General features: G+C 34.8%; 1 protein-coding gene across 6 annotated transcripts in view; it reads left to right on the top strand.

The window, feature by feature from the left end:
• SYT10 (synaptotagmin 10) overlaps nucleotides 1-25,623 on the top strand; it is a 119,659-nt gene that overhangs the window by 11,687 nt on the left and 82,349 nt on the right. For all 6 annotated transcript variants that reach the window (XR_012518525.1, XR_012518527.1, XR_012518524.1 and 3 more), the window contains exons 2-3: nucleotides 672-1,029; nucleotides 15,689-16,256. Coding sequence is in view for 1 of the 6 variants with exons in the window: in XM_003926646.4 (XP_003926695.1) it covers nucleotides 672-1,029; nucleotides 15,689-16,256 (926 nt within the window). In the remaining 5 variants the exon portion in view is untranslated. The remainder of the gene's footprint in view (nucleotides 1-671; nucleotides 1,030-15,688; nucleotides 16,257-25,623) is intronic.

The following is a 25,623-nucleotide window of genomic DNA, read 5'->3' as shown; positions in this document are numbered from 1 at the left end:
TTCAGACCATAGCACAATTCATTAATTAATTTAGGACTCATGAAATTAAGATAAATTAGGAACAAAAATAATATAAAATTATCAGGAAAAACCTATGGAGTTTGAAAATGTAACTAACGGTGTCTCATTCTCTATTAGTAATGTGTTATTGTCATTTATACTGTAGAGAAACTGTTATTCTCATTTATACTGTAGAAATGTATACTACAGTATATATTTAATCATATTAAATATATTACACAAATATTTAATATGATTCTCAGCTAGAGAATGAGAAACTTGTATCTTTAGATCAAAGATGAAGCAAACAGAAGAGTTTCCTGTTGTGTGCAGTTTTAGATTGTCTCACCTCATGGCTTCATGGCAGGTTGGAGATTTTCAACCCCTATTTGTAACATCTTAAACCCATCATAGTGGACTTGGAAATAATATGCATACATCATACTTGTCCTGTATATAATGAGAATTTTTACCGGGTTGGAACTTTTCAAGTACCTCCTTTGAAAATTTCCAGGAATGATTATTAACCTTTTCTTCCTACAATGATAACTTAAAATTGAGTTTTTGAAACTCTAAATCAGGAAATAATAACAATTATGATGTAAAATTTTCTCTCCATTTCTGCTTTTTTATGTACAATATTAATCATTTTTACACTGTAATTTTTCCAGATATTTCGGTCAGCCTGTTAGCAGTCGTTGTCAGCTTTTGTGGACTGGCCCTGTTGGTTGTCTCACTTTTTGTCTTCTGGAAGCTGTGTTGGCCGTGCTGGAAAAGCAAGCCTGTGACTTCCAACATCAGTACCCTTCCACAGAGCATTTCAAGTGCTCCTACTGAAGTTCTTGAGACTGAAGAGAAAAAAGAAATTAAGGAAAATGAAAAGCCAGCCGTAAAAGCGATTGAGCCTGCAATAAAAATCAGCCACACTTCCCCTGACATACCAGCAGAAGTCCAAACTGCTTTAAAAGAACATTTAATTAAACATGCACGTGTGCAAAGACAAATTACTGAACCTACGTCATCATCCCGGTAAGAAAAAATTAAATATATAAAACTGTGTGTGTGTGTGTGTGTGTGTGTGTGTGTGATTTTGTAAGAGAGAAAAATTTAGTTGAAAGAAAAGAAAAGAGAAACCGGATAAATGGGAAAGACATAGAGACATAGGAGATAGACAAATAAAGAGAGAAAGGATAGGACAGAGTACATAGGGGCAGAGAGAGAAACTAAGGACGAAGAAGCCAAACAGGGAGCAGGACCATGAAAGGAGCTTAGCAGAATGTGAAGTCTCAGTAAAATCATGTAACTACAGATTATTCTTTAACTCCTTTCCTTGAAATATCATTAGTTGATAGCTGCTACTTGTAGTCTTTCAACTTAATTTAATTCAACCAATAAATATTGAGAAAGCCATTTGAAATGTATGTGATGGAGGCTCTACGCATTCAGAAATTATCTAGAATTTCACAATCACAACTAACAGATTCATGTTTACTCTGCAGCTGTTTAACACATATACCATAAATGTGAAGCTTCATTGTATGTTTGAGCTCATGTAGACCAGATTCTTACACTGGGCAAAGTATAAGTTCCGCAAGAGGCTAAATATCATGGGCATGAGAAGGAGTGTACACAAAAGGGAGGAAGAAGAGGACTTCCTTAAGGAAATACATTTTAACTCAGCCTCGGAAAATCAGCAAAACTTTGTTGAAAATGATTTACCACAGTATATTCCAATTGTATTAACTATAAAGGAAAAAAAGATTATTGTAAAGAGGCATTTTTATTCTGCCAAGTATAGGCATCCATTTTTAAAACACATGACATGATAGCAGTTTTCTCAGGTTCCCAAAGGTAGCAACTAGTTTTATTCTAGGGCAGAGTAAAATCAGTGGTCCCCTATTGAGAGGTAACTGCTATTTCCTGCACACTAATTGACTTCCTAATCTTACCTTCTTATCTCTCTCAACTGAAGGTACATCCATGTTTTTCAACATGGCAATACTTCTCTGGGTTTAGAAATCTATTAAATTGAAAAACTGTGTCATGTTGGCTACTAGAATTAAAGGACTGTTCAATGTATCTTTTGTGTATATTAAAATAATTGTATCTATAAATAAATCAACTCCTTTCTCAAATATATTCCAGAGGGATAGGTAAGAATAATTGTTACCTCTGAGGTAAGAAACTTTGGGATAAGGAGGATGGATAGAGGTGTCTTTTTCTTGTTACATTTTTCTGTGCTACGTAAATCTTATAACTAAGGGCAGTCTGCGGTGGCACATTCCTCTAATCCCAGCACTCTGGGAGGCCAAGGTGGGCAGATCATTTGAGGTCAGGAGTTCGAGACCAGCCTGATCAACATGGAGAAACTCCGTCTCTATTAAAAATACAGAAAATTAGCCCAATATTTTCTAAGAGGAAAAACTGCAACACACATTCAGGGTTTTGGTAGAACTTTGATATCATTTCACCTGCCTCTGACTTTCCCTGTTTATATGGGTGGTTAGGGAAGGAAGAAGAAGAAAATAATTTTGAGCACTTGCAATTTTGCCAGTCTGCCAGGGCACCCTTCCTGATAATCCTTCACCAATCTGCATGAAGTATTATTAATTATTCCCCATTACATGTGAGTTAACGGAAACCCAAAGAGAGTTTAAAATTTGCCTGAAGTCATGCAGCTGGGAAAAGTAAGAATTCAAATTTATCCAGAGAGATGAACGCATATTAAGCATAAACGCCAAGGGGATGTGGTTTTCCTGCAATTAAATGTGTTGGTTATGAAGCATGCTTAGGATAGGTAGTGTGAAGGTTGAAGAGTAAGAGCATGTTTCTGTTCATTCTACTCAATTAAAAATCTGGAATTGTATATGATTATCATGAATTACTAGAGTCATTTAGCCTTGAGATGAATTTCTTGCAGAAAACTTGATTATTTATAGTTCTCAAAAACCCTAATCTACATTAATTACTTCATGATACTAGAAATTACCTTTATAGAAAGAGGAAGAGGAAATTGTTGAGTTCATTATGTAGTTCACTTGAACACAGAGATTGAGGGTACATTATTATATATCAGATCATTCAGCTCGAATGCCAACTTTTCACCAAGATGTAGCCAAATCAAACCTGCATGCACAGGCACGGGCACGCATGCGTGCACACACACACACACACACACACACAGACACACACACAGAGAATTTAACTTTAATATTTTGTTTCCTCACCTTGCTGGTATGCCTTAGCTGCAGTCTGTTGGGATGCCTTTTAATTTGGCTCAGACATCATACCCTTTCAAGTTTTACTTGTCTTTATATTTAAGTAGCATCCTGATGGGCCTGGAAGTCAGCAGCATTGCTGGAAACTCCCACCCTTCTCGGGTTCTCGTCTCCCTTTTCAAACGCCTGGACACTTTGCCCTGTCAGCCTGCCAGGCAGCCAAACAAACCAGCTAGCATTTGTGTGTTTCTTCATTACTAATATTCTTCTAGTGTCACCTTCATTGATCGTTTATTCATCCAGTAACCTTATTCAACATATATTTAATCCTGGGTGTAGTCAGTGTATCCTACACACTCTGAAAACTCTAAGGATCTGTGACAATTTATGTAAATTTATAAGATAAATATGAGGAATTGCAAGTGCCAGCTATGTGAATGAGAATGTGGAATTAGAACATTGAGACATTATTTCCAGCTAAGGCATGGAGAAGAGCCATTAAGCGGAGTCGAAGGAAACTGGAAGTTCATATAAGTGGCATTTGAGAGAGGATGTGCATCCTAGATGGAAACATTTTATGTGAAAAATCATAGAGTAGGAAGTTTTGCTAAGAAGACAGCAGGTAAGGTACTTTGATCAAAAAATAGAGTCAAGTGAAGGAATAATGGAAGACAAAATCGGCTGCAGTTAAAGAATAGTGAGACCTTGAAAGCATGGCCAACATGTTCAGGGTCTGTCTTGTCAAAAAATATTTGTAGCAGGAGAGTTCTGTGGATAAGTGTTATGTTTTAGGATAATTCACTTGGCAACACTTTATAGGACAGACTGTAGGAGAAGGCATCTACTTTGTAATTACTTTTTATTATATTGAAGCATAATAAAAATCAGGAAATAGAAAACAACAAGAAGAAGAAACATAAGAACATTTGTAAAGGAAAATCTAAGATCCCTTGTTAAAAAAAAAAAAACATTAAGTGGCACTTCAGTAATTCCATGTCTGGTCCAAATCTTTTAAAAGTCATTCAAGGCTGTTAGTTATAGTATGATTATACCAAGCTACCATTAGCATTTTGGTTCCATGTACACCCACATATGGAGTTCTATGCTGTTTTCTTAGGCAGAAAATCTACCCTATTCACTTCTGTATTGCTTTTTGATGCCTTTACAAAGCACTGTAGGAACTCAAGGTGAATTTACTGAATTAAAATAATCAATAAATGAATTCAATGACCTCATCTTGTTTATCCCACTCATCTTCTATGGTTGCTCACTGGAAGAGTGCTTGGTCTTTTTATCATCCTCCTAAAGACCTGACTCTCTTTGCCTCTGCTTTTGTTAATACTGCTTTCCTTGTGTGGAATAACAACCTCATTTTTATGTAGTGTAAGATCCTTAAGGAAAATGCATCTGAGAGTCCACTTTCTCTGCCCAATTATAACTATTATCCTTTATTATTTAAAGCTGTAATTACAATCTAGCAATCATTTTGTCTCTTCATATTGAGCTCCAGCTGTTTCTAAACTAGATGCTAAATTTTCAGAGAACAAGGGTGTATAACCTACTTTTATGCCTTCCTAATTTCCAGCACTGTGTAGGCACATAAGTGTCAATTGAATGCTTTTGATTAATTGACCATCCTCCACTTCATTTTGCCTTTTTAAAGACATCATCTTTGAAAAGCACACCAAATGATGAGTGGTGAGATAACACCGTGTTCATATTAGAAAGAGGTTAATGATACTATTCTCACAGGGATGAGTATGAGAACCAATTTTCTGTGCATTTATTAATGGTATAAAGATGAGGTAAATAGTAACTGGCAAAATAATAATTTGTGGAGGATGAGGTATTACATAGATTTACCACCTTTAGGACTCTTAAGTACCTATTGAAAATCATTAGGAACCATAATAGCAGAACCAATTAAACATGAAGCAAAAGCAGGAAAATGTACATAGGAAGAAATCACTGACTTATATGTGCTGATGAATTTACAATATTTATAATTAGGTATAGTTGATTAGAAGAATAATGCTTAAAATCATCAAGCACAAAAGAATGCTTAATGTACATTATTATAAGACAAAGAATTATGTAAAAAATACATAAAATGAGATTGCATAGTTATCTTTACTGTAAAAATGTTTTTAAGAAGTTAAATTTCTCTGAAAAGATAGCAAAAATTGAAAATATCCTTGCTAAAACACTGTAAGGAATGAAAAATGAGATACCACAAAAAGGGGGAGTTTAAAAGATGTATGCTAAGCTAGGGTATCAAGGAGCAACACTTGCTCAGAACAGAGGAAAGACTTGAGATCTGTCTCCCTGAAATAGAAATTCATAAAACATGCTTTGCAGGAAATTGAGGTGGTTAAATAACCCCCTTTATTAAAGACATGTATTATGTATATACACCTGCTTCTTTTCTGAAAAGAGATGACTCTTTCAACCAAAGCCAGAGTCACAATCTTAGAAAATTACTGAAATTTGAAGTTTTTTTTCTGGCACTTATATTGTCTTATACACAAACACTAATTTGGCTCTTTGTTGTTGTATTGAAACAGGGTCTCCCTCTGTTGCCTAGGCAGGAGTGCAGTGGCATGATCATAGCTCCCTGCAGCCTAAGCTTCCAGGTTCAAGTGGTCCTTCTGCCTCAGCCCCCCAAGTTGCCAGAACTATGGGCATGCACCACCAAGCCGAGCTAATTTTTTTTTTAATTTTTTGTAGAGATGAGGTCTCAAAATGTTGCCTACCTGGTCTTGAATTTCTGACCTCAAGCAATCCTCTCACGTCAGCCTCCTAGTCTTCTATATAATATGAATAATGCTTGGAAAGTTTTATTTTATTAGTCACAGAAATCTTAGGGTAAATTATTTTCATACAAACTCCAACAGATGTTTTCTTAGTTCCTAGCAAATGTTTATGATGAAATACATTAAAAGTTGAGTAATACTTAGTCTTTGTCATTAAAAAGACCACAATTTAGAAGAAAATCTTGGAGAGTGGAAGACAAGTCTGAAAACAGGTAATTTCAGTACACTATTTGCAGTAACTTCAAGGAGATGTGGAGGCACAAAAGAAGCATCATCAAGAGTGGTACATGAACCCAGTTGTAGAACTGTGACTATTGTTCTCCAAAACCTAGCTGAGCTCACCATGAGGTAAGCTCCTAATAGTCAGAAGCATATTACAAAGTAAGGGAAGGCTTAAAATTGCACACTAAGCTTAGAAATTCAGACCTAGAATCATGGTCAAATGACCTCCTAGGAATCAAGTAATACTAACAAATAAGTGCTTAGATTTATTATTTTGACCAGCTGTTATTGAGAAATTTTAATGTTTAAGGCTTCAGTCTATGTTTACTTCTTTTCTTGTAATATAATGTGTTATGTTCTCAGAACATTATCTGTAACTCAAAAGCTGTGAAGAAACATTTACCAATCTAATTACTTCATATACATTCATTTAAATATATGCTGTATCAAAAGCAATTGCTTATCTCTTTTTTATGACACTGATAACTTTTTTTTAAACATGGAGAGAGGTCAAGGTATTTGGAGAATAACTCAATTGCCTGTAAATTATTTGAACAGAAAAAAGGTAAATTACTGAAATGGATTTTAGCCATCCCTTTAAATAATTGAGAAGGAAACCAGTTGTTTCTCTAGTTATTATTATTATTATTCAATTGTTATTTAGTCACATGGCTACATTTTTCAGAGAAAAATGGTTTTTTATTCAACAATATTTATTTAACACTTATTCTGTCATAGATATTTTTCTTGAAATTTGATACATATTAGGCACAAAACTGTCAAAATTCCCCCCTCACACACACACATTCTTACAAATTATACGATGTATTACAAGGTAGTAAGTCCTATGGAAAATAATAGCACAAAATAAAGGGATTGGAAGGTCTGAATGGAAGGCATTTTTGCAGTTGTAAACATTGTAGTCAGTATAGTTCTTGGTGAGAAGGTAAATTGAGCAAAGACTAAAAGTGATAGATAAGTGGACCTTGAGGAGTCTGGAAGGGCTTTTCATTTAGAGGAGGCAGGTGCTACACAAGCCCTGAAGCTAGAACCTGTGCTATGTATTCCCACCCAGAGAAATATAGGAGCAAAAGCAGAGGTAGTGGGGCTATATTATTTTTGGGAGTAATATGGGAAGCCACTGAAGGGTTTTAAGTCAAAGGAGTGGCATGACCTGTTTTAAAAGATTATTCTACCTGCTGTATTGAAAATAGACATTGAGGAAGGCACAAGGATAGAAGCAGAAAGACCACTAAGGAGACTCTAATCCAGGCCAGAGGTGATAGTGTTTCAGACCAGGACAGTGTTAGTTAATGATGTTTGTGAGAACTTGTGACCAAATTGTGGACGATGGGCTCAGGTTCCTACCTGATAGGATGTGTTCTTCCAGGTACTTGGTCCCTCACTCACCCAAGAATGGGGGAGAGGACTCCGCTGGACACGGTGAGCTCATTCAAGTGAATATCAGACCCAAAAGAGTTTTGCAGAAAGTGTTTTATTTATGCAGAGAGAGAAAAAGAAATAGAGTGAGTGAACTCTCACACTGTCATGGGAGGGGATCCAGAGATGGAGTTCGCACAGATGAGAAAGAAGGGGACTTTTAACCTGGGAGTTACTCCCTCCGCTGCCATTTGAGTTTTTTATCCTACAAAAGGAGTTCCTCTAAGCTTCTGCTAGAGTGATTGATCTTTGATTTCTGACATCTGATTTATTGTTTGGCCCACAGTCATCCCATAGCTTTTCATGGGCTTTTCTAAACAAAGGAAGCTTACCTGGGCAGTCTGTCTTCCTGAGCTCATGCAAAAGTTAAACAAAGATGTCTAAGCTCCCAGATGGAGAGGTGAAAGAAGGCAGGTTGGACATGTCGCTAGTAAGTTCTTGCCTTTGAACCCATGCCCTTTGTGGACCCAGGAAGAGAAGTTAATTACATTCCCTCAAACTGACTGAATATATTTTGAGAGTGTAAGAAACAGACTGTCCTAATAGGTGAGCTGGGGCATGTGAGTGAAATAGGAATAGTCAAAAATAACTTGAAGATTTTGGTCTGAGCATCTGGGAAAATCAAGTTGAGACCAATGAAACCATGCATGGAGTGAGTTTCAGAGGCAAGAAGAGGATATCTGGACCTGTAGCATTTAAGAGTTCTATTAGAAATCTAAGTGGACATATTCAGTAGGCAGCTAGGTAATGACTCTGGAACTCTGAAGTGGATCTGTGATACATATATACATTTGGGGTCCTCAGCATGTAGATCATGTCCTAAGCCAGAAGATGATATCATCAAATAGTTTATATGGGAAAGAGAAGAACAACAATAAAATTCTGAGTGATGAGGGATCAGAAACAGCCAAATGGACTGAGAAGTAGAGGCTAGTAAAGTAGGAGGGAATCCCAGAGGGTGGAACCTGGAAGCCAAGTGAGGAGAGTAAGTAATCTCCCAGGAGGGAGTAGCTGTCAGGTGACTGTGCTAAGGCCAGGTGTGATGAAGATTGTGAATGGAACCATGAATTTAGCAATGTGGGCAGGGACATAGTTCACATTTTGAAGAGTAATTGTGGTACAATATATGAAAAGATGGTTAGAGTAAGTTTAAATAGAATTTAGATAGTGAATATACTGTCTTCAACCCTTTCAAAAAGTTTTACTGCAAATATGTTAGAGAAACAGAGCAGCACAGTGAGAGGAAGTGGGGTGAATAGAAAGTTCTTTTAACTTTACCTCCCAACTCAGACAACCTTTCCAACTTAGCAAAACCCCCAATCCATTGATTCTGTCATGATGTCATTATTCCTATATCCTTGATATTTTTTTTTTCTTCTTTACTCAGTTTCAATTCCACGGTCAATCAGAGCCACTCTTGCGTATATCCTCAGTTCTCTTGTTGCTTTCTACTTCTGTATTTGCAGGGCAAAACCACAGCCCTAGCCAAATTCATTGCTGATGTCATCTCTACTCTTGCACATGTGCAAGTGAACATGAATGGAAAAAATATGAACAACTCCCACAGATCCACTTGAAATTCATGACCACATTCTCCATTTAGCTAGCTAATGCTGCACAGCTAGCTAATGTTTCCCCTCTCAGTCTTTTGAGATTCACAAGACTATTGTGTTAGTACATTTTCTGTTGGTCATAGCAGAATATCAGAAGCTGGGTAATTTGTAAAGAAAATGAGTGTATTTCTTACAGTTCAAAAAGCTTTGAAGTCCCTTGAGGGGCCACATTTGGCCAGGGTCTTCTTGCTGGTGAGGACTCTGCAGAGTCCCAAGGTGGTGCAGAACTTCTCATGGAAAAGGGGCAGAGTGTGCTAACATGCTGGCTTATTTAGCTCTCTCTTTCTTTTCTTAAAAAGCCAGCAGCTCCACTCCCATGATTATCCACAAATCTATTAACTCATTAATCCATTGGATTTAATCTATTCATGAGGGCAGAGTCCTTGTGCCCTGGTCACGTCTTACAATACAGTCTCTGCCTCTCAATACTGCCATATCAGGGATTAAGTTTCAATGTGAGTTTTGGAGGGAACATTCAAACCACACCAACTCTTTATACCTTCTCATTTTCTTTTCAAACTTCTGTTACCTTCTTCCTCATTCTGTTTTAATTAGTGACCTTCCCATTTTACTAAGAAAGTTGAAGCAAATGGGAATCTAACTGAACATATGATGAGAGTTTCTGATGCAGATTTTAATATTAAAATAGAGAGAAAAAATTCTTTTAAATATTTAATTATTTATTAAATAAACAGAAAGCTGCTAAAGATATTTTTTACTTTAATTTCTCAAGCAATATCTAAGGTTAGTTTAATAGATGGTAAAGACATTGAAAATTAGAGCAGGAGGATATAGGTTTCCTATTAGATGCTGAGATGTGAAGTCAGAGGGTCTCTTTAGCCCAGGGTGATGGTCCAGGACATGCTCACATAGAAATGACTTTGTGCTATCTCTATGGAAGGAAACCTAGACTTGAGCTTGTCAAAACTAGAGTTTATTATGACATTTGCACTTCCCCTCCTTGTGTCCTGAATTCTAATAGTAATAACTAATACCAATATGAAAAAGGATAGTTGGGAAAGTCATATGTCATTTAATCTTCTCAAAAATTGTAAAGGAACCATTTTATAAATGAGAAAAATAAAGCTCAAACAAATTAAGTGATTCACGTAAATTTGACCTCACAACATAGGGAAGCTGGAACCAACCTTAGTCAGAGTCCAGTCCATCACTTTTTCTTCCTCATCTCTTTGTAAAAATCTTTAAACACTTTCTTCTGATAAGTGGGTAGAATTTGCTCATATTCCTGTGAATTTCCAGGACTCTACCCACATGTCAATCAGAGCAGCTCTGTCTTTACATACTCAACTTCTGGCCTCAGATTTTATTGGAAAAAAAGGATCTATTACTAGTAAATATTTGAAAGTTACCATATTAAAACATGATACTCCTCTGCCATCAAGTAATATTGAGTATATCTAGCTACCCTCATTTTTCCAGGTAAGGTGGAGAAAGGTTTTCCTTCTCTGGGAGAGTGCTTGGACAATGCTAGGTTTGAAGGATAAGATGGAATTTAGGTTGGTGCAAAAGTAATTGCAGTTTTTGCCATTCCTTTCAACAGCAAAAAATACAATTATTTTTGCACCAAACTAATACTAGGTTTGAAGGATAAGAATGGGGTTAGTAACAGTCAGATGACTTGCACTGTGATTGGTTGGATATTTGTGTGAGACTATATAGCCACTAATCACTGTCATCCTAAAAGAGAAAAAAAAAAGCAAGAAGAAAAAGATCTGTGTTGTCATGGCAATAGTTTAACATTGTAATAATTAAAGCCTGTCTCAACTGACTAGCTAAACTGTTACTTAAAATATGTGCTATTTACCCTATAATTAGGACACCGACTTACTAGAACAAAAATGTTACTACTTTTTTATTCTCATAGGGGACTTTACAGCTGCAAAATTATAATCAGAGTCATAAAGAAGAAATTACAGAGGAGAGAAAATTAAAATTTTATAATATTGAAAAGCATAAAGGAGTGTAAAATAATAGAATAAATCTATTTAAAAATAAAGAATTAACTTCTTAGAGGTTTTGCTCCCAAAAATCAAAAGCTTCTTGCATAATTGAAAGTGATTTTAGCAAGAATATTAGATTCTCTATTCAATAAAATATTCTGAATATCTTAAGAATATTGAATATGCAAACTAGATTATACTAGACCCTCTTAATATTTCACAGCTATATATACCATGTATATTCCTTTTTATATTTTTATTTTCATAATTCTCTCTGACCTCTCCTAACCCTAATTTAAGCTCCCAATTCTTCATATCTGGGGTAGATTCAAGGTCAAAGTACATTTTATGTCATGCCTAATGCATTAGGATGGCATATATCTGAAGAAACAAATCACTTCAAGATTTAAGCTAGCAAAGACTTTTACATGTATACTCACTTAGATACAGAAACTAAAGTATTGAGTCATAAAGTCAGTATAGTTTCAATTAGGAACTAATTATCTCACCTGAGATAAAGTAGTTCTAGTATGTTTATGTAGTAACAATTTTTCAATTATAGTCAGATTTTAAAAGTCATTTTTAAAACATGATATAGCACAAATTGCTTTATAAATTTTACTTTGTTGCTATTTTCAAATACATGTCATTTCTAATAAAATGTATCATAGCTATAAACTTGATAAGACTTTTGTGCACAATGTCAGATCACAATTTCATTTACAAATTAAACATTTGTGCTACCTGCCAAGTTTTGATAACAAGTCAAAGAAGTTGAAAGCACCTCTAAAAACATATCTCAAGCTGTTTTAACCAAATAAACCTTGGATCTTAGTGGATTACATAATCATGCTATATATAATATTTAAGTGGAAAACATAAAATGATACTTTAATATTTTATATGGTTATTTTATTTTTGAAGTAATTTAATCAAATAGGATAACCATTAATATGGCAGTATATATAGCACGGTGGTTAAAGGTGTGGCCAGTAGACTCAGACTGCCTCAGTGAAATTTTAATTTTAGCATCTGCCTAGCATCATGACTTTGAATACATTACTCACTTCTCTGTGCCTCAGTGACCTCACTTGTGAACATAATAGTCAGTACCTAATTGGATTACCTGAGGCTCGGTTGAGTTTATAAAGAATTTACACCCATACCTGCAACATCATAAGTACTCCTATGTTAGCTTTTACGGGCAAAATCGCAAGAGCAAGGACATCCTAACTTTTTATTGTGAAAATATTGTATTGTATATTTATTTTTTCCTGCTTTTTATTATTATTTTTTATTTACTTCCAAATTGTATTAGACATTTTTTTTATATTCTAATTCTTGGCATACTTTAGCACTAATCTGGTATTGAAATATCATTTTTCCATAAGCCTCCTTTTATCCATGTAATTCTCTGTGACAGCATGCTAAAAGCTTCTCATTCTGAGGGTGAGGCTAAGCAGAATGTTTCAAAAATGCTGCAGTTTACTTTCACCTGTAACACCCTTCCACCACTTTACTAGTCTGATTTTCAATATATGTACTGAACAATAGGTCCTTTAAACAAATGTTTGAGAAGTCTGTGACTAGCACAGTAGAAGCAAGCAGAGCTACTGATACTCTCACAACTCATTTCAGTTTGTCTTCCTTATCTGTATGAAAGGGGATTATAGAAAGAGATTGAGTTACTTTCAGTACATCCCTAAGCACTTCTTAAGGTGTTTGAATTACTGCTCAGTAGTTGAGTCCAGCTAAAGAAAATAAGCAAATTATATGTAAGAGAATGAACTCGCAACACCTTAGATTATAATTCTGATTTTAACAAATTCTGTTTTATGAATACACATACTATTGATGCTACCTTGTAAATGTTTAGGCTCATAAAATTATTGAAGAACTATAGAATGACAGAGAATCACAGAATAAACTTAAGGCTAGAAAACAATGCTTTCTACCTCAATTGAGATGCTAGACTTGAGGCAGAAATCTCACTTGAGGCAGAAATATTTTTCATCAACATCTAACCTTTGTTCTACATTTCCAGGTTGAGGAAGTTCACTACTTCACTGTGTTGGATAGCTTGAGATGATTTTAAATGTTTCTTTATATTAAGCTAACATTTATCTTCCTGTACCTTCCATCAGTTCTTAAATGCTGTCATGACAGTCCTTCTGCCATTAGAAGAGAGCCAGCCTTAATCCATCTTTACCCTCTTCTTCAACTGCTTCAGCTTTCTAGGTCAACATCCTCAACTCCTGTCACTACTTCTCAAATGGTATAGTGCCCAGGCATCTCAGTTCTGGGTGGTCACTAATTTGTAAACTCTTCTTTACAAAAACAATCTTCCCATGCCTGTAATCCCAGAACTTGAGGAGGCAAGGTGGGCAGATCACTTAAGGTCAGGAGTTTGAGACCCACCTGGCCAACATGGTGAAACCGCATCTCTACTAAAAATACAAAAATTAGCCAGGCCCGCTGGCAGGAGCCTCTAATCTCAGCTACTCAGGAGGCTGAGGCAGGAAAATCACTTGAACCTGGGAGGCCAAGGTTGCAATGAACTGAGATAGCACCATTGCACTCCAGCCTGGGTGACAGAGTAAGAATCTGTCTCAAAAAGAAAAAAAAATCAATCTTCATGTGTGTATCAGTGAATTAAATATTAATCATGCAGTGTCATCCATATTAGTGCCGTAACAGGTGTAGACCTGCCACAATGGACATCAGAAGTGAATAAAGTATTTTGAAATGAGTGTTCTCAGGGTTTACTGACTGGATATTAAGTGTAAGACAGAGCTGGAAGGAAAAAAAGTCAGCTGAAGGTAACTAAAGTATATGGTGATAAGGGTCTGGACTCCATAGCAATGGAAAAGGACTGGAATGAATAACTATATGAGATATTTCAAAGGAAAAGCAACAGGAATTAGAAAATTGGGTAAATCCTATGGGTAAAGGGAAAATGACTCAAAGCATACTTCATACTTGGAAGCATGAGTGACTGATAAAAATGTTAGTGCTATTGTCAGACATTGTGAGAGAAAAAAATGGATTTGCGAGCAAAAGGGAGAAAATGACGAGTTTTCTTGTGTTTGGGGTGAAATCAAGACATCTGTTTAGAAATCTTCCATAGAAATTTAGAGATATGGGACTAGAACTTTATGTAGCTGGGACTTATCTGAGGAACCATCAGATTCAAGCCAATAATTAGTCTAAGAACTGATTATTAGTCTAATGGACAGACTGAGGAGAAATGTAACAAAAGCCCTGGGCCTAAGCTTTGAGGAGATGTGTAGGTTGGCACAGTTCATTCCAGAATGCATGGAGGAAGTGTAAAAGAAGCAGATCTTTCATGCAAGTCACATTTAGAAGACATTAGCAAGCTTATATATTTAATATTCTGGAAATGTAGACTAGATGAGTAGTCATAGTGACTATTGGAAATTCAGTCTGAGTTTTAGAAAATTCGTTATATTGGACACAAATTCTAAAATTCTACATTTGTTTTTATTCTTAGAGTTTCTGAAGACCATAGCACGTTGAAAAAAAGAAAATGTACTCATTTTGGCTGTCACAACTATATATTCTTTTTAAAAGTAAATATTCATTTAGTTAGATTAAGAATTAGAAATAACCATTGTAAGAATATGTGGACTTATAATATGTTTTTCATTTTAATACTATAGTCACTAAAATGTGAAATGCATGAGACCCAAATATTTAGATGAAAAGAAACCAGCCATCTGAATAATGCTTACATTTATTTAGATATACGAAGATGATTGATAACATTCACAATTTTACATGGAATATTGAACTTTGTTGCTAATCGTATTTCATTAGAATTGTCTTTAATTGTGCATTTATGATTGAGAGTACGAAATTCAAAAGTGTGTAAAAATTAACATTTGCCAGCCAGGTATGGCTCACACATGTTATCCCAGCACTTTAGGAGACTGAGGTGGGAGGATTGCATGAGCCCAAAAGTTCAACACCAGCCTGGACAACATAGTAAGACTCTGTCTCTACAAAACATTTAAAAATTATCTGGGAAGATATGGTGGCCTATAGTCCAAGCTACTCAGGAGGCTGAGGCCAGAGGATGGCTTGAGCTCAGGAGTTTTAAGCTACAGTGAGCCCTAATAGCACGCTGTACTCCAGCTACGGTGACAGAACAAGACCCTGTCTCAAAAAAAGACAAAAAACATTTAAGTGTTTCTGGAATTTTAAGAGACTTTTTCTTCGAATATTGTACTTCTTAATTTGTTTTCAAAAGTAGCTCTTTGATTATGTGTGTGTGTGTATATCTAAGTAGATGTAGATATCTCTTCACTATTCTGGGGGTGGGGGAGAGTTTATATACCACTGTATAACATTGTCATCAAAATGATCTCCCTCAATGATTTTGTGTGTATGTGTGTGTTCAGCCACAATTCCTTCCGAAGACACCTGCCAAGGCAAATGCAGGTTTCCAGTGTTGATTTTAGCACGGGCACAGAACCTGTTTTACAAAGAGGAGAAACAACAACTAGCATCGGGAGGATAAAGCCGGAACTCTACAAACAGAAATCAGTTGACTCTGAGGGCAACCAAAAAGAAGACATCAAAACCTGTGGGAAACTTAACTTTACCCTCCAGTATGATTATGAAAATGAACTTCTAGTTGTTAAAATTATCAAAGCCTTAGATCTCCCTGCTAAAGACTTCACAGGAACTTCTGACCCTTACGTGAAGATGTATCTTCTTCCAGATAGGAAAAAGAAATTTCAGACCCGTGTGCACAGGAAGACCTTAAATCCTCTATTTGATGAAACTTTTCAGTTTCCTGTAGCATATGATCAACTAAGCAACCGAAAGCTACATTTCAGTGTGTATGATTTTGACAGATTTTCTAGACATGACATGATTGGGGAAGTGATTCTTGATAATTTGTTTGAAGTCTCTGATCTCTCCAGGGAAGCCACAGTATGGAAAGATATTCATTGTGCTACCACAGTAAGTAGTAATTCAACCAATGTATTGTTTTTTATTTGACTTACAATGATATATGATTAATTATTACCCAGATTATCAGAATAAGTCTTGCAGAGTTATGTAATTTATGCCTCAGATCCTGCAAAGGTAGGATTTCATTGCTACCAATTATAATTCAGGTACCTAATGCTATATTGATAACCCTAGTGATTGTGTAAATTTAAAAAAAAAAAAAACAGCTCTTATAAACTAATAGAACTGGTAGGTTATGTCTCCTTTAAAATATTTGTCTGTAACTTATCTCCAGCATCCAGTTTCCTCATAGTTAGTATTGACTTTCATTATTTAAGATAATTTTGTTAATTTCATTATTTTAGAAATTATTTCACTGTTTAAGAATAATGACTTCATTATTTAAGTTAATCCATCAGATCAAACCTAAGATGTACTTGGATGGTGTGGAAAAGGACTTTGGAAAAGTCCTTGGTTTGATCTGAAACAACTCATTACTTCAAAAGCTTTCGTAGAATACACGTAATTACGATATATGAAATGATCAGTGATCAAGAAGTAATCATTGTTTACATTGAAACTTTTCTTTATTACAAACTACTTTTTCTGATTATAAAATAATACCAACTTTTAGTATTGAAAATTTTAAAAACATAAAAACACATAGCAGAAAATTAAAATAATCTACAATGCTATGCATTATATATAATATTTTGGCATATTGCTTTCCAATTCTTTGCCATTCATATTTTAAAATAATAAGACCATACTAAGTTTAAATTTTTTCACGCCAATTTCCTTTCATTCTGTATTTGTTGTAGTGCATGATGTTGAAATATGTGATCCATTTATTTAACCATTTTCTTACTGTTAGACACAAGTTAGGCATTAATTTTTTTATATGAAAAATTGTGTTCTTTTTTCACTAATCTGGTTTTTTCAAGATTATCTGTCTAGCATAAAATTATAGAAATAGAATTAGATAACTGGTCTCTTAAGTTAGACTGCACATTTTAGTTTATTAGTTTTTAAATGGGGACATTGAATTTTTTACCATCAGGTTGTTTTTATGTATTTATCGTCTTTTGTTTGAGTTGTATCAAAATTTATAAGTTTAGAATGTTGAAGTTTTGAAGACAGAGACAAGGGATTATTTAAAACATAAGCAAACTTTTTTTATTCAAAAATAGCTCCTTTTGTGTTTTCCAGTTATATTTTACTAATTACAATCAGTATGTGGGATAATTATATTGTCATTATATGGATAAATTAATTTAAAAATTTATACTGCCAGTTTAATATTGTATTCAATCATTATAACATTTTTAGTTGTTGGATTTTTGTATTGTGATACCTATTAGGGAACAAAGAAGAAATTTTGGAAGTGGATCATATTTCAAATGCACAGTGGGGCTCTTGATTTCACATTTGTGTTCATTTTATTACTTATATTCCCACAGGGAAAATATGATGAATAGTGATTTTTATTGTACTTAAAAATAATACCTTCTAGAATACAAATGCAAATGGAAATTAATTGTTAGATTATTTCTCTTGATTCCTCAATCTCATTTTTATTTATTCTTATTTATTATCATTACTTTTTATTTATTTTTTTATTTTATTTAAAAAAACAAATATTTACTGAGTACCTATTTATCTTTGGCATGCTCTAAGTACTAGAGTTGCAACAAACAAATTTCTATAAAAAACTGAAGTATGTTCTGTACATATATTCAGGTTAAGAGGTAAGTAATCTGCAAGTAAAGTCTAAAAATTAGTATAATTGACTAGGAGATTGGCAGTGGATTCTTTTAATGATTAATTAATTGTTGTACTCTTTTTTATTATTGTTATACTTTATGTTCTGGGGTACAAGTGCAGATCATGCAGAGTTTTTTATTTATTTATTTATTTATTTATTTATTTTACATTCATATGTTTTCCAAACTGGTTCTACTGAGGAAAAAGTAGGAGTTCCTTATGGAAACTTTAGTGTCTCACTACTAATAATATTTATTCATTGTATGGTAAATATTAATGAATTACTTAAATTTCTTTCCAAATCTCCCATATGCCTTGTATATTAGTTTCTTATTTCTCCTGTAAAAATTACCACAAATTTAGCCTCTTAACACCAACATTTTACAGTTTCGTTAGAAATCTGAAACGGATCGTACTAACTTAAATAAAATGAAGGTGGTTGGCAGGGCTGCATTCCTTTCTGGAGGCTCTTGGAAAGACTCTTTTTCTTGCCTTTTCCTGATTCCAGAGGCCACAGGCATTAATTCTCTTATTTTGGGCCCAAGTGTAATCTAGGAAAATCTCCCCATCTCAAAGTCCATAATCTTAATCACATCCACAAAGTCACTGTTGCCATTTAAGTAACATTATCACAGATTCCAGGAATTAGGACCTGGCCATCTTTGGGGCTACCTTTATTCCACCTGCCAATCTGCAGACATTCTTATTACAGAATTCTGATATAAAAAGGAGTAGGCAGAAAATAAAATGTATTATTAGATTATTCTAATAAAAGGACTTTCTCCTTTAGCTAGACATTGAACCACACATTGTTCAGGATGTTGCTCTTGGGTTTTTTGGTTGGTAACATAGTAATGAAACCTAAATTTCTAGACTATGTGGCCAAAATTAATATTATGGTTAAGGTAGTATTAAAATTTCTGTTCAGCCCTCAAAAAATCATTAAGCAATGTTATATCTTCTTAGTAGTAAAAATGAAAAAAAAATTATGTAGGTGGAAATTTCTTTAAGAAACTTTCTTTTTCTATTTCCACATCATGAATTTTTAATAATTTCATGAAGAAATTATTGAGTCTTCTAGAAAAAATGGAGAATAAGAAGAAATAAATAAAAATAAATGTAGCATATGCTCTCACTTAAGTTCTGTGGAAACCTACAAAGGCAAATCCAACTATGCAGATACAGATATAAAAGAGTTTATGTAACAAATAAAATAAATATTGGATTACAAGACTATTGGCCAGGCACGGTGGCTCATGCCTATAATCCCAGCACTCTGGGAGGCCGAGGTGGATGGATCATCTGAGGTCAGGAGTTTGAGACCAGCCTGGCTAACGTGGTGAAACCTCGTCTCTACTAAAAATATAAAAATTATCTGGGCCTGGCAGCACACACCTGTAGTCCCAGCTTCTTGGGAGGCTGAGGTAGGAGAATCCTTTGAACCTGGGAGGCAGAGGCTGCAATGAACCAAGATTGTGCCACTGCATGCCAGCCTGGGCAACAGAGTAAGACTTTGTCTCAAAAAAAAAAGAAGTTTTTATTTGAAATAATCATTTATGAGATTTTTAAAGAGTACCTTTATATAATTGCAAATCTCTAATTTAATTTAGACCAATATTTACTGGGGGGAAAAATACCATTTTGCTATCAGTTTGAAAAGCAATAGCTGATATATCTTTAATTTTTAATGATGATTCTTAGTATCATTAAGTCTTGCTTTATCATCATATTGTTGTAAATGCCATGATTCTCTTTTTCCTTCTTCATGCTAATTATATAATTATATCTCATAATTGTTGAAAAAAAGACTCTGAAAATCAGACTAGCTGCTTTTGTGATTGTTGTTTTTAAGGGTGTTAAGCACCTCATTCCTACAAATTTTCATCACAGAGTCTCTGTAATATTTTTTCCCACAGATCCAAAGGCCTGTGCATGGACTTATCCAAAAATATCATCCAAGAACAGTTCATTCCCTGAAATTTTCTGTTCTATAGCATTTGATTTAAATAACTTGAATTTGATTATATGAATATTTACTGAAAACTTTCTTTTAACAAAGTTTATATTTAGTTCTAAAATTGCAAGAAAGACTAAAATATAAGTTTTACTCAAGGACTTTAACAGAAGAGGCAAATAACAAAGAAAGAAGTATACACCTGAGTGTAAATTATATAGTTTCCTAATACCCTCCACAAATGTGGTCCTGTCTACACACACACACACACACACACACACACACACACTTTTTGATACAGATTATATCCATATGAAAATAATATTTCAGATGGCCTTTCAATGATGATAGAATTCTGAAGAAAGAAATTGGATGATCCTTGAAGAAAAAACAGCATGAGGAAAAGGAAATAAATTGAGACTATAGCATGTTTTCAGGGGGCAAAAAAGTAGCGTGTGAATATGAAATGAAGAGACTAAAGGGAACCCAAACCAGAATGTTATATTTAATCTATAAGAGGACTTTAATGTCATAGGAGTTTATACTTATTTTGTTTTTTATTAGAAGAGTGAAATCACTGAAGCCATTATCTCCTATGGCAACCCATGTGTACAGTGGACAGGAGTGGGAGATTGTGAGATGTAGTGGCCAGGTAGGAATCTAGCACCACAGACTAGATGAGATGAACAAAACCTGATATAGGCTGGTAGCAACGGGAATGGAAAGAACAATGCTAATGGAAGCATTGTCTGCTGCACTTATTTAAACATTCTGCAGGTATTTATTCTATGTCTGCCACCACGCTTTGAGCTTCTGCAAAGCAGAAATCATCTTGTATATCTCTTGCAGAATATGAGTGCTTAGTGGTCAATGAATAAATAACTTAGCAAATTTTCATATGAGGTTACATGTGGAGTTATATAAATACAGATCTACCACTACCAGTGGAAAAAATAATGTGATGTTGTATCCTGTTGTTATGCTTAAGTGTACTTTGTTAATATTAGCTACTTTTTGTAGACAAATTCTTTTTATATTCAGGGTATGGCACCCATATATGAGAAATAAAGCTGGAACATTTTAAATTTATTAACAAAAATGTTATCAGCTTGAAACAAGAGACACATATTTTGTATTTATGATTTCATTAATCATAAATTACATATAAATAATATTTTTCAGGAAGTAGCAATTGTTTTGAAATTTGATATTGACAAAAGAAACAATGAAGGTGAATCTTTATTCTGTGCAAAAATTTAGTTTTCACTTTAGCAATCATCCTACATATATCACAAATCTGGTAAGCCAACCACCTCTAGTACTAGCATAGAAACATCTCCAGCATAGGGAATAACCATACTAAAAAGCAGTGTGTATCCTATGCTGCTATTTCTGAAAGGTAAAGGAGAAATACATATTTAGATTTAGTTATACATACAAAAAGGTCTATGTAAAGACACACAAGAATTTAATAGTAGGAGTTACCTGTTGGCAACTGTATAGAATGAATATATGGTAGAAATTGGATGAATGACTATAGAAGAAGAATGATTTGCAGCATGGGCTTTGTATACATTTTATGTTTAAGCTATTAGGTATGATATTATTGAAATGTTTAGTTTTTTCAGAATATCAATATCTATGAAGACTGTTTTTTTGGTTTTTTTTAATCTGTCCCCTAGGCTGGAGTACAGTGGTGCAATCTTAGCTCACTGCAGCCTCTGCCTCCATGGGTTCCAGTGATTCTCCTGCCTCAGCCTCCCAAGTAGTTGGGATTACAGGTGCATACCACTACACCCAGCTAATTTTTGTAATTTTAGTAGAGACAAGGTTTCACCATGCTGGCTAGGCTCATTGTGAACCCCTGACATCAAGTGATCCACCTGCTTTGGCCTCCCAAAGTGCTGGGATTACAGGCATGAGCCACCACACCTGACCAAGACTAATATATTTTGAATATTTAAATGTAGTTTTTCCATGCAAATATAAGAAGCCATTGAAAGTGTAGGTCGACAAGAAAAAGATTTCCTTTTTTTGAACAGAACTACCTTCACTTTGCATATTTATTTATGTACTTACCTATTCAGTGAACTTTTTTTTTTAGCACCAACTCTGTCCTACACGCTTTAAAATTGTTGTAAGGAAGTTGCTTGTGTGTATCACATTGACCTGCATACAGGTATAAAATGTTTGACTCTATTATATTCTAACTAAGCATCTGTCAGGTATTGTTTGAAAGAGTAGACCTTGATAGGACAAGTACAAAGGAACTGTTAAATTCATTGTATCAGCCATTCAAAGTATTGGATATATCTGCTGAGCTTCAGTTTGAAGTAACATATTTTATTACATATTACTAAAATTTTTTTAATATTTAAAATTCTTTTTAGTCTAGAGATGTCTTTTTAATTCTACCCTCAATTATCCATCGGAATAATACTATATATATTTTGCATTTAGCTATCAATGAATTATCTTCTAAAGTTCATTAACTATGAAATATGTATCAGCTAATCACATTTTAAAGATGGCAAAATCCCAGTTTTATTTTAAGGAAAAGAGTGTTATGGAAAGTGAGGCAGTAGGGAGCAAACCTTTCCAATCAGGGGCTCTCTCTCTTACCAGGTCTCCTGGAGTGTAACAGATAGTATTGTAGCTATAGACATGCAGGTTGGGACAGTTAATCAACATCTGCTCCTCTCTGAACATTCCTAGTTTTCTATTTCATCTCTGCAGTAAACCTGGCCTTGGAGTGCCACAGTTTACACATCTGCTATTGGGCCACCAGTAACTGATGATAGATTAACTCAAATAATGCAAGTAAATTCCATAAACCTGTATGTCAGGTCTTTTAGTTATTTTGCTAGAATTGATGGGAAGCATCTATGTTGCAATTTAAAATTAAATTTAACTTCACTTTAATAATAATAGAGTCCTTCATTTTTCTTGATTTTAACATCTGCCTAACTCAGGCAGCCTACTTAAGAGAGCTTTGTCTCATGAATAATATTAAATAAATCATCATAGTTTATTGTATTATTTTCATATTAGATCACATCTATGCACCTTTAGAGAACAAGGTTTTGTTGTCTGATCAGTGTGTTTTGACTACTTTTGCTTTCATGGGAAGGATTGCAGGTAAGTGGCTATAAAATAGCCCACAACAATGATTATATTAGCCTTTTATTAGCAGTTTAAATAGCAGCTTCCTGTAACATTGACAGGCTTCTGTTTCACAAAACAAAAAAAGTCAAAGATAATACAAACCTGAAACATAAATTTGTGCCACCAGTTTTAAATGTAATTCAGCATTGATGCCATACTTTTTAGATAAGCCTAGAATTAATTGCTGGGTAAACACAATATAATATTTAGGCTCATTGGAAGGGTGTCATTCGAAAATGAGTTTCCAAGCAACCACTTGAGGAATAGCTCCCAACCATATTTTAGTCATAATATTTGGGGTTATTTGTAAAGCAAAGGGAAGATTTTAGCCTAAAGTCATAGCATCTACATAATTTCCCATTTAAATTCCTACATGGTTGTCCTGGTAAAGATTATAACTTCCATCTAGCTTTCCCACTACGTCCTTGGGACTATCTCTTTCTCTGTGTCTGTAGTTAGAGGCAATATAGCCTCTAAGTACTTAATTAATGAAGCACTGAAGTCTATAACAAACCCACATTGCTTTATATTCCTGCTGTGTCACTTATCTGTGTATGGCTTGACCATGTTACTAAATCTCTCTAAGTGTTAATTATAGTATCTGTAAAATAGGAATTATGAAAAAGCTAACCATAGTTTGTTGTTAGGACTAAATAACATAAGTGATTAGCACAGTCAGATATTTGTAAATGTTCCATATATACAATAGGACGTATTTTATGGCAGGTTTTTGGTTATTGTTGAGGTAGCTATCATATTAGAAGGAACAGAGACCTTGATGTTAAAAATTATATCATGGTAGTAGTAATAGTATCATAAGGGATAATTTTAGGTGTTATATTTTTCTATTCAAGTTGGAAAGTTTTGAATTAGAGATCCTTTAAATCTTTTTGATTACTGTGTGCTGTGATTCAGTGAATAGATACTGTTGCTTCTTTTTATGATGTGTGATGTATATACTCATAATGCCATCTGGCCTGGCCCTCGTCTCCTGGAGAGGGTATACCAATTATTTTTCACACATTCATTGAGGATTTTGGCGTCTTCATTTCTCTCCACTTCCACTCGGGGTATTACCCTCCTGAGCACCCTGTTCCACTGCCTGTCCTTCTTATCCCTTCCAATTTCTGACTCTACCTATTCTTTGTGATCTGGCAGTTAGTTCTAACTTTCCCTGCTTGTTTCCACCACCCTCCTGTATGACTTCTCTGCATCAATTTCACCTCACTCAAAGCAATAGGTTTCCATGCCTGCAAGCTTTCTTATTGACTGATACCTCTGCCTGAAATGTCCATTGTCCCTGTTTCTGCCTGGGAAGCCTCACTCACTCATCTTTTTATTTTCAATTCAGACACATATTCTCTTTTCTTCCTTGGGAGAGTCAGTCTTCTCCCAAGGGAAAGGCTCTCTTCCCTTTCCATTAGGCATTTCATTCCTTCACCAGTCTGCATCTTATAAAACCTCAGAAGCTGAAGATGCTGGATATCTCCTATGTGTGTCTTTAGGTTCAGTCTTTGCTGTTCTCCACCCTGTTTGGTGCCTCAAAAGGCTAGTTGGTTTGGTTCAGACTTTCTGTCCTGAGGCGAGAGCCTCTGCCTTCTGGCAAGAAATATCAGGGCAGAAGAATTACCTTGGGAAACATGTATCTGTCCATTGCTCTCTTGCCCTGCAAGAAAACCTCAGGCTGTACATGCCCCTCATCTGAGGGTAGAGTTTTTCTCAAAGCGGGCTTTTCTTCTGACCACTTTCTTTCTGGATCAAGGTAACTGTCCCCACTTGCTCTTTGAGTCCTAGTGGTCCTGACAGCCTCTGCTGTTACCACTCCAGGGTAACTATCGCTTGTGGTTTCCTCCTCCCAGTTCACATATCTGTGAATAGCCTCTTCATTGAAGCCCTCTGGAATTACTCTAATTTGTGTGTACCATCTGTTTCCTGCTGGATCCCTGACAATACACCAAAGAAAGAAAATGTTTCCTAATTACAAGCAGGTTAATTTCCTATAACCTTTCTGGACCATGCTGTGTTTCTGACTGTGTATCTATCTGCTCATTACCTTCGCAGAAATCAAATTAGTCCTTTAAAGGCTGGTGATAAGACAAGGCTTCAACCACAAAGTAAGAAATAGCCATGACCAATGCTAAAACACTCTACTCTTTACTACATAAAGAACTTCAAAGGATCGCCGTAAATGTGGAATCCCACATTTCATTGCAATTGAAAAAGTAAGAATTTCTGACTCTATTCAGATTTCAGACACTGATTATTTATCCTTTATTAAGAACAGCCTGGAAAAATAACTCTGTTTATGTTTCATAGGTTCCAAAACATATTTTTATGTTCCCAGTGTCTTACCTTAGGAATTTAAAATATACTTACAAAATGTTACAGATGTATCTGCTTTTTAAGTAGAATATTCTGAATGTAAATTGTCCTTTTCTTAACAGTAGTGGTCTTTGTGACCATTAATTTTATAAACTTAAAAAGCGGATTTTC

Source organism: Saimiri boliviensis, chromosome 7 (genome assembly GCF_048565385.1).
Source record: "Saimiri boliviensis isolate mSaiBol1 chromosome 7, mSaiBol1.pri, whole genome shotgun sequence".
NCBI classification, from domain to species: Eukaryota; Metazoa; Chordata; class Mammalia; order Primates; family Cebidae; genus Saimiri; species Saimiri boliviensis.
Note: the sequence above shows the minus strand (reverse complement) of the source record. Positions and strands in the feature narration are given on the sequence as shown.